This window comes from Phocoena phocoena, chromosome 1, assembly GCF_963924675.1.
Source record: "Phocoena phocoena chromosome 1, mPhoPho1.1, whole genome shotgun sequence".
NCBI lineage: Eukaryota > Metazoa > Chordata > Mammalia > Artiodactyla > Phocoenidae > Phocoena > Phocoena phocoena.
In genome coordinates this window covers 9,893,384-9,904,181 of record NC_089219.1, presented here as the reverse complement: position 1 = coordinate 9,904,181, position 10,798 = coordinate 9,893,384, and the positions used below count along the sequence as shown (strand labels likewise).

At 42.7% G+C, this 10,798-nt stretch overlaps 1 protein-coding gene across 1 annotated transcript; it reads right to left on the bottom strand.

Annotated features, from left to right (window-relative positions):
* Nucleotides 1–5,895: 5,895 nt before the first annotated feature.
* Nucleotides 5,896–8,891, bottom strand: LOC136118283 (PRAME family member 15-like). Its single transcript, XM_065871612.1, has 3 exons — nucleotides 8,605–8,891; nucleotides 7,602–8,174; nucleotides 5,896–6,469 (listed from the first exon to the last, which is right to left on the bottom strand). The coding sequence occupies exons 1-3, from the start codon at nucleotides 8,889–8,891 to the stop codon at nucleotides 5,896–5,898; spliced, it is 1,434 nt and encodes a 477-aa protein (XP_065727684.1).
* Nucleotides 8,892–10,798: the final 1,907 nt, after the last annotated feature.

The window sequence follows — 10,798 nt, the reverse complement described above, 5'->3', positions numbered from 1 at the left end:
ATTTATTGGACATTCCATCCAAAAACAACAGAATACATATTTTTCTCAAGTGCTCATGGAATATTCTCCAGGATAGATCATATTTTGGGTCACAAATCAAGCCTTGGTAAATTTAAGAAAATTGAAATTGTTTCAAGTATCTTTTCTGACCACAACGCTATAAGACTAGATATCGATTACAGGAAAAGATCTGTAAAAAATACAAACACATGGAGGCTAAAGAGTACACTACTTAATAACGAAGTGATCACTGAAGAAATCAAAGAGGAAATCAAAAAATACCTAGAAACAAATGACAATGGAGACACGATGACCCAAAATCTATGGGATGCAGCAAAAACAGTTCTAAGAGGGAAGCTTATAGCAATACAATCCTACCTTAAGAAACAGGAAATATCTCAAATAAAAAACCTAACTTTGCACCTAAAGCAATTAGAGGAAGAAGAACAAAAAACCCAGAAAGTTAGCAGAAGGAAAGAAATCATAAAGATCAGATCAGAAACAAATGAGAAAAAAATGAAGGAAACGATAGCAAAGATCAATAAAACTAAAAGCTGGTTCTTTGAGAAGATAAACAAAATTGATAAGCCATTAGCCAGACTCATCAAGAAAAAAAGGGAGAAGACTCAAATCAATAGAATTAGAAATGAAAAAGGAGAAGTAACAACTGACACTGCAGAAATACAAAAGATCATGAGAGATTACTACAAGAAACTCTATGCCAATAAAATGGACAACCTGGAAGAAATGGACAAATTCTTAGAAATGCACGACCTACCAAGACTGAATCAGGAAGAAATACAAAATATAAACAGACCAATCACAAGCACTGAAATTGAAACTGTGATTATAAATCTTCCAACAAACAAAAGCCCAGGAACAGATGGCTTCACAGGCGAATTCTTTCAAACATTTAGAGAAGAGCTAACACCGATCCTTCTCAAACTCTTCCAAAATATAGCAGAGGGAGGAACACTCCCAAACTCATTCTGCGAGGCCACCATCACCTTGATACCAAAACCAGACAAGGATGTCACAAAGAAAGAAAACTACAGGCCAATATCACTGATGAACATAGATGCAAAAATCCTCAATAAAATACTAGCAAACAGAATCCAACAGCACATTAAAAGGATCATACACCATGATCAAGTGGGGTTTATTCCAGGAATGAAAGAATTCTTCAATATATGCAAAACAATCAATGTAATAAACCATATTAACAAATTGAAGGAGAAAAACCATATGATCATCTCAATAGATGCAGAGAAAGCTTTCGACAAAATTCAACACCCATTTATGATAAAAACCCTGCAGAAAGTAGGCATAGAGGGAACTTTCCTCAACATAATAAAGGCCATATATGACAAACCCACAGCCAACATTGTCCTCAGTGGTGAAAAACTGAAAGCATTTCCACTAAGATCAGGAAAAAGACAATGTTGCCCACTCTCACCACTCTTATTCAACATAGTTTTGGAAGTTTTAGCCACAGCAAACAGAGAAGAAAAGGAAGTAAAAGGAATCCAAATCAGAAAAGAAGAAGTAAAGCTGTCACTGTTTGCAGATGACATGATACTATACATAGAGAATCCTAAAGATGCTACCAGAAAACTACTAGAGCTAATCAATGAATTTGGTAAAGTAGCAGGATACAAAATTAATGCACAGAAATCTCTGGCATTCCTATACACTAATGATGAAAAATCTGAAAGTGAAATCAGGAAAACATTCCCATTTACAATTACAACAAAAAGAATAAAATATCTACGAATAAACCTACCTAAGGAGACAAAAGACCTGTATGCAGAAAATTATGACACTGATGAAAGAAATTAAAGATGATACAAATAGATGGAGAGATATACCATGTTCTTGGATTGGAAAAATCAACATTGTGAAAATGACTCTGATACCCAAAGCAATCTACAGATTCAATGCATCCCTATCAAACTACCAATGACATTTTTCACAGAACTAGAACAAAAAAATTCACAATTTGTATGGAGACACAGAAGACCCCGAATAGCCAAAGCAATCTTGAGAACGAAAAACGGAGCTGGAGGAATCAGGCTCCCTGACTTAAGACTATACTACAAAGCTACAGTAATCAAGACACTATGATACTGGCACAAAAACAGAAAGATAGATCAATGGAACAGGATAGAAAGCCCAGAGATAAACCCACACACATATGGTCACCTTATCTTTGATAAAGGAGGCAGGAACGTACAGTGGAGAAAGGACAGCCTCTTCAATAAATGGTGCTGGGCAAACTGGACAGGTACATGTAAAAGTATGAGATTAGATCACTCCCTAACACCATACACAAAAATAAGCTCAAAATGGATTAAATACCTAAATGTAAGACCAGGCACTATCAAACTCTTAGAGGAAAACATAGGCAGAACACACTATGATATAAATCACAGCAAGATCCTTTTTGACCCACCTCCTAGAGAAATGGAAATAAAAACAAAAATAAACAAATGGGACCTAATGAAACTTCAAAGCTTTTGCACAGCAAAGGAAACCATAACCAAGACCAAAAGACAACCCTCAGAATGGGAGAAAATATTGGCAAATGAAGCAACTGACAAAGGATTAATCTCCAAAATTTACAAGCAGCTCATGCAGCTCAATAACAAAAAAACAAACAACCCCATCCAAAAATGGGCAGAAGACCTAAATAGACATTTCTCCAAAGAATATATACAGACTGCCAACAAACACATGAAAGAATGCTCAACTTCATTAATCATTAGAGAAATGCAAATCAAAACTACAATGAGATATCATCTCACACCAGTCAGAATGGCCATCATCAAAAAATCTACAAACAATAAATGCTGGAGAGGGTGTGGAGAAAAGGGAACCCTCTTGCACTGTTGGTGGGAATGTAAATTGATACAGCCACTATGGAGAACAGTATGGAGGTTCCTTAAAAAACTACAAATAGAACTACCATATTACCCAGCAATCCCACTACTGGGCATATACCCTGAGAAAACCATAATTCAAAAAGAGTCATGTACCAAAATGTTCATTGCAGCTCTATTTACAATAGCCCAGAGATGGAAGCAACCTAAGTGTCCATCATCGGATGAATGGATAAAGAAGATGTGGTACATATATACAATGGACTATTACTCAGCCATAAAAAGAAACGAAGTGGAGCTATTTGTAATGAGGTGGATAGACCTAGAGTCTGTCATACAGAGTGAAGTAAGTCAGAAAGAGAAAGACAAATACTGTATGCTAACACATATATACGGAATTTAAGAAAAAAAATGTCAGGAAGAACCTAGGGGTAAGACAGGAATAAAGACACAGACCTACTAGAGAATAGACTTGAGGATATGGGGAGGGGGAAGGGTAAGCTCTGACAAAGCGAGAGAGAGGCATGGACATATATACACTACCAAACGTAAGGTAGATAGCTAGTGGGAAGAAGCCACAGAGCAAAGGGAGATCAGCTCGGTGCTTTGTGACCACCTAGAGGGGTGGGATAGGGAGGGAGGGAGGGAGGGAGATGCAAGAGGGAAGAGATATGGGAACATATGTATATGTATAACTGATTAACTTTGTTATAAAGCAGAAACTAACACACCATTGTAAAGCAGTTATACTCCAATAAAGATGTAAAAAAATAAAAATAAAAGACAATTTATATCTTCTATATTTATATAAATTACACACAAATATTTATACTAAATGAGCATTTACATTACAGCAGATGTTTTTAGAATGCTGAACACTACAGACCTGCTTGCAACACTGGTTTATGTCATTTGATCTACCAGCAGGTGGCCTAGGAGTCCTGAGGCTCAGAATGTCTATCACCAGAGAGGAATGGAATCTTTCCTATGACATTCCCCCTGTCCCTCCCAGTGCCGGCTGCCAAAGCAGCTTGGGTGAATGATGATTCATTGCTGGCCTCATGTAAATGATGAGCCCTTTCCTCTTTTCTTTCTGTTGTAAGAATAGAGAGTAAGCTTGAGGAATGAAGGATCCTGGGGGTGTCTGCTAGCAGGTGAAAAGAAGGACACAAGTCATTTATTGAGCTCCTACTGTATGCCAGGTCCAGCGCTAAGACCTCAACATGCATCATCTCATTCATTCTACAGGAACCTCATATGCTGTTTGTGCATGATTACCTCCATTTTATGGAGAAGCTGTGCCTCTTGCCTAAGATCATCCTAGCTCAATATTCACTCCATCCCCTGAGCCAACAGTACCAGCCCCTGAATTCTCAGCAAGGAACCTTTATTTGGGTTCCCTTTGTTTATGGTCTCTGTGATGGTTAATTTTATGTAACATTGGTTCTGGGTATTTCTGAGATGGTGTTTCTGGAAGAGATTAACGTTTGAATCCATCAACTGAGTAAAGAGATCTGTCCTCACCAATGTGGGTGGGCATCATCCAATATCTTGGGGGCCTGAGTGAACAAGACACTCTTCTCTCCCTCTTTCTCTTCTTGACCATGAACATAGAAGCTTTGGCTCTTGAGACTTGAGACTCCAGGACTTACATGAGTGGCCCCTGGTTCTCAAGTCTTTAGCCTCACACTTGGAGTTACATCATCATCTCCCCCAGTTTTCAGCCCTAAGCTTCAGCCTGAGTTATAAAACTGGCTCCGCTCGTACTCTAGCTTTCAGACTGTGAGCCCTCTGTCTCTGTAACCATGTAAATCCATTCCCATAATAAATCCCTCCTAATATATATCTGTATATACAGATGACTCTTGAACAACATATCTTTGAACTGCTCAGATCCACTTACCCGTGAATATTTCCCTATAGTAAATGTAGCCCTACACCGTCTGCAGATGGCTGAATCCGAGGATGTGGAACTGAGGGTAGGGAAGGTTGACTATGAGTTACAAGATGTATAGAGGAGGTGTTTTTTTATACATGCTGATATGTTGATAATAAAGCATGCTATACTAGTCTTCCCTGATAGGGAGAGATAGTAGGTGTTATAGGATTAATGTCAGTCTTTCAATGACATGACATAACCCTACAAAAGGATATAATTTCTTAATGTGGTTTGGAAATACTAAAACCCTGTTATATGCCCGTATGATTTTAGTATTATGCTAAAAGAAAATTGTATGTCGTTACTGGTCACAACTAGTTTAATTCAAGGAAGACGACTACCCCCTCATGACAAGCATGGGTTGACGAGGACAAGAGACGTTGGTTCATCAGAACTGGAGGTCTTGACTTGTGTAGTGAAGCCCTTTCCCAGCACACACGAAGGCCGGGAACTGGCACTAATGGACCCACTTAAAGAACTATGGGGACTGCTCATGTCCAGGGTCATGGCCTGAGTCAGCAGTTAGGGCCCTGTCAAGAGCTTGTTTTCACATTCCTGTCATCACCTGATGACAGACGTATGTAAGGAGGTCAAAGATGTCCAAGACAGAATAGAGAACTGATGGCAATAGTAGGATTCCCAATCATAGACAATTTGGTGCATTTTCTTTCATCAGTAACTGGAGATTACTGAGGTGAAAACAGAGAAAACAGGATAATATACCGTGGAGGACATTAGTCCATTTACACTGAAGGTCTCTTTATTTCTGACCATTTCTTTACAATCACCCCCGCTCCAAGGGATAATGCCAACATGTGTGTCTCCAGCCCAAATTCCCATCCAGAAATTTAGATTCATATTTCTGATGCTATAAGCACATGTCCCTGAAAGTCCCCTCACCTCCCAGCATCTACATTTCCAGTGCAATCCTATACCTGTGCTGGATCACCTTTCCTTTTCCCATTCACATTGAGCTGATATCTGAAATCACAGGTCTGTTTTCCTTTCATGATGCATCTATTGTCTAGATTTTTATTTCCAAATGCCCAGAAGAAAGCTTTTGATAGATGCACCCAACTAGGCAGAGATATAGCAGTGGTATAGAAAGGGCTCCTCTTGATAGAATGTCTTATTGCCCCAGCGAGGACATGGGCTGGAGCTAAGCCAGATGGCCCTGGGACATCCTAAATTCCTCATAATCTCAATTAGCTCATCCCGAAGCTGGGCAAGTCTGCCCAGGTGGAGAGCTCCATGAGGGCTGTAACTTTCCTGAGGGGCAGGATAAAACTCCTCACTTAAGTGGGGCATATCAGTGGTGTGACACAGCAGCTTCTCCATGATGGTCATAGAGAGGAGGTTCCCACACAGGCTAAGGGTCCTGAGCTGGGAACAGTGGCTCAGGACAGGCAGGATGGACTCAAGTTGAAAGTCACTGATCCCACACTGCTCTAAGTTCAGTTCCTGGAGGGAGGCTGCAACTTGCTCCAGGAGAACTTGGAGGAGCTCAGGACTAAAGCCGGTCAGCGTGACACCACTCAGATCCAGGCCTTTTAGCTGACAGATGTTTGGGCACTGAGACAGGTGGAGCAAGTCTGAATCTGTAAGCCGGCAGTTGGTTATTGAGAGGTTGTCCAAGGGGGTCTTCAGGCATCTGGGGGGAAAACAAGCCATTAGGTCTGAGAATCCAGGGTGGCATGAGCTAAAGTTGGCAGATGGTTGATTTGCCCAAAGCCAAGGTCCTACTAACTGCCTTAAGAAAGTCAATACCTAGAATGACCAGTCTCATTTTAGACTGACTCCTGTCATCTTCTTTGTGTGAGTGGGTCAACTTTACAGTATCTTGAAAGCTCTCTTTCATCATGGGTCAAGCAGGGTGAAACTTACTTCGCCTCTTTTAAATGACGAATGAAGATAATGAAATGCACTAGAACCTACTCAGCAGAGAGCCTAACACTGAGTCTCAATCAAGTGTGGGCATCACTGAATTTGAATATTGGGAGAGAAAATATAAAATGCTTTCAACTCAGGCTTCTTTCAGACCATGCTTAAGCCCTAGGCACCTGTATCTCTGGGCCAGTTGAGGCTGGTGGGAGACATGTATAGAGAATCAAACTGGACAAGATCCCACATCATCAACAGGGGTTGCCAGTCTGCAGGGCCTCACTTACACCCCTGCATCATCTGCAAACCACCTTCCACTTTCTATTATCTGTGGCTGCTGCTCCACTGCCATCCTCTCAGAATCATGCATTTCTTAAATATTAATTTTCTGGAGCAGAAGACAGCCTTTTAGAGACTGGGAATCTCAGACAAGCTCACTGTGTTCACAAACCTGGTAAGCACAGAGATTCTCTCTCTCTTTCTCTCTCTTTCTGCCACGCAGCTTGTGGGACGGTAGTTTCCCAAGCCCTCAGCCATGAAAGTGCAGAGTTCTAACCGCTGGACATCCAGGGAATTCCCCAGAGCTTCTCCTTAGAATTGCTCGGGTCTGAGGTAGTTTCGCTTCTTTAATGCCCTCTTCACTTACCTAATTTCCTAAGTCATCTGACATAGATATCTCTTTCTAAGGAAGAACCTATGTCCACCCTCACTGGATCCTAACCCTATGATCTATAGCTTTCTACTATGGTGTCCCATTACAGAACCTCTATAGCAGTTTGTTCCTCTACCTTGATTTGTGTGGTTATGGGATACCACACTTCAGGATAGAGCAGCAAATGACATGGCTCACGTGACATTCTAGTGTTGTGTTCACCGTTACCTGGTCAGTTGCCCACTCTCACCTAAGCATCTGGTCCAGGCAGCCTTCAAGGAAGGAGGGAGATTCCAGATGGAGATCCCGGAGGTGGTGCAGCCTGAGGAACTGAGAGGTAATTTGGACAACGTGCTGCTGTTCCTGCTTGTCAAGTGCAGAGACGTGGATGTGGGAAAGAAGGAGTCTCTGCACGTTACCCATCTGGCCCAGGAGAGGAGCAAACACGGCCAGGGTGGACAGATGCCAGGTGGAGTTCACTTGCACCTCCTGGATACAGTCCAGTTGCACCCTGCTCAGGACCGTCATAATATTTTCCATGGACATTTTAACAATTTTCAGCTTCTTACAGCACAGGTGTATGGAAGCTTTCCTCTGCTCCACCCACCTGATGAGGTAGGTGAGGAAATTATCCAGGGTCCTTTTCTTCAGACAAAGTTCTATGAACACCTCCAAGGGAGCCACGGGCTGCTGTGTCATTGACCTGTGCTCAGCCACTGGTACCATTCCTGAGCTCGAGCACCCGTGAGTGCTGGCTCCAGACCACACGCTCCAGAAAGTCTGGCCAGTATCCTGTAAATCCAGCACTCGCAGTTTGCACCTCCTATGAGGAACAGATTAGTGGGGGTGCATTAAAATCCACACAGAATAAAACCACTGTCTCAGAATTGACCACAGACTGTCCACCTATGTTTTTAGTTCACATTCCTGTCATCACCTGCTGACTCCCCCTCTTCCCTCTCTGCCTCACTTTCCTCCGTCTCCCTTTCCCTTCCCCCCCTTTCTAGTTCTTCACTTCTAGTACTGTTAAGCGTCACAGGAAGGAGACGGGGCATGTTCTTTCAACCCCCCTTGCATCTTAGGTACCCTTACATATCAGGAAGGCATTTCCCATAGTGAGCCAAGGCCTCTGAACTCCCTCGCTGTCATCATCAGAACCCTCTTGTCCATCCCTTGTCCATCTACTTTCCCTCATCCCACCTGTCTCTTCCAGGAAGCCCAGGATTTTACCAGACTATGCAAATCAGATTCACCTAGGGCGAACCTTCTGGGCAAGTAGGACATCAAGTGCTTCCAGAACTGCTTGTAAGGGCCCCACATGAGGCATGTCTATCAGGTCCCCCAGGGGCAGGCGGACAAAGGGCCAGGCTTGCACCATGGCCTTCAGGGTCTCGATGTGTCTCCCATGGAAGGCCTCCATGAACAGTGGCGGGAAGAGCTCAGTGGGCAGATCTTCCACAGCAGAAATGGCTGAGGCCTCATCCCTCAGCAGGCTTGCTCCCGCCAGGTCCAGGAGTCTGGGTGGGGTCTGGACACTCATCCTGACTCTGCTCCGAAAGGAATCCTGTGGAAACTGCCAGGGAACAAGGCATCGATTTCAGGCCAAGCAGGAGCACACCTCAGACTGTCTCCCAAACCTTCAGAAGTACCTACTCAGGCCAAGGTCACTGCCCTGGCAGAGGCGGAAGTGCCTCAATTAGCCCATATTACACTGTGGACTCAGGGGGCAGAAAACTATAACATGTTCCCTACTGGATCCAGAACAAGCATCTCACAAGTACCAATGAGGAGGAAAGGCAACCACTAGCTCATTCAGTTCCATCCACTGCTCTGCTTAATTCCTGTCCTACCGGGAAGTGGGTACCAAGGAGCCTGAGAGCTGACTCCAATCTTTATGTGGGAAAGACTTGCAGACCATGACTTAGAGCCCTAAATCTATGGGAAGAGGAGTGTCAGGTGGACCAACACAGCCTACATCCTCAGTTACCTCAGTTAACTTGGCTGGTAAAGATTAAGGAGATACTCCTACAATGAATGCTATTTGTCCACAAAATATATATTTTAAATTTCAAGAAATAACATTCCAAACAGATGTTTTTTACTAAGAATATCTGCTTGAGGGACTTCCCTGGTGGTCCAGTGGTTAAGACTCTGTGCTCCCAATGCAGGGGGCCGGGGTTCAATCCCTGATCAGGGAACTAGATCCCACGTGCTGCAACTAAAGATCCCTCATACCGCAATGAAGATTCCACATGCTGCAACTAAGACCTGGCTCAGCCAAATAAATAAATAAATATTTTAAAAAATAATATCTGCTTGGTGGGGACATTTAAAAATGAGATAAGTCAAAGAACAAATCAGAATATTTGAGATTTAGGCAAAACTACACTGAGAGGCAAAACCAAAACCTGAAATGTATTCATCTGAAAAAAATGATTTTTCAAAAACTCTCTGTGCCATCCAGAGATCCATGCTACCCTTCAAGATGAGCTTACCATGGGTAAGAAGAGGGTGTCCTTAGCTGAGGTTGGTAACTTACTGCTGTGATGGGGTTGGCGGGGTGCTCAGACCTCAGACCATGTGGAGACCCCAGCCAGTGACTCTGGAACCAGAAGATTCTGCATTCCTTCTTCAGAGGCTGAGGCTTTTATACACCTTTCTAATCCCATCATCCCTCTGGCCAACTACTAACTCAATCAGAAAAGGATCCTTGATTATATTCCATACTGCCCATTGGATTGATCCTGATTGGATCTCCATTCTTCTCCAGATTACTTGATTGAATCAGATATCCATTCAGGAAACAGAAAGAATGATGGAGGGGGAATCAAGGACCCATTCATGGATTCACTCCACAAACATTGACTGAATTCTACCAGTACAGACAGTTCTATTCCTGGGGGGTCAAACAGGAAAGGGATTATTGCTTCCTGACATCGGACAAGAAAAAAACATAACTTGAAACCATCATTATTGAGGGATCTTCGGCCATATCAAAGTTATCGAAATGTCCCTGAATTAAAACAGCTTCATTAAGACAGTGGTATGGTTCCCAAAGTAAACAAAATAAACATGTTTCTGTATCAACTTGTCACTTGGATGTTATGTAGCAAAGATACGAGATGATGACCCTATTCAGGGAGCAAGAGAAGAGCTTTTGTGGATGTGGCTGGTTTTCCAGCCTTAAGCCAAGCCTTCTGTGAAGGTGGGCATGTCAAGATCACAGTGAGAAGTAAAGGTGGGGGCTTCACCTCTTGGAGCTGAGCATTCCTGAAGGGACCACTGAATGACTGCAACAATTGAAAATAAAGAGTTCTTATTCTCCTAAGGAGGATGGAGACTTAAAGACATTTCTCTGGGTGATATTTGGAAAGTAAAAGAGAGTGGCTCGGAGGAAACAGTGTCACCTTTGAGGGTGTTTCCTCCTAGAAAGTTGGGATCAGCACA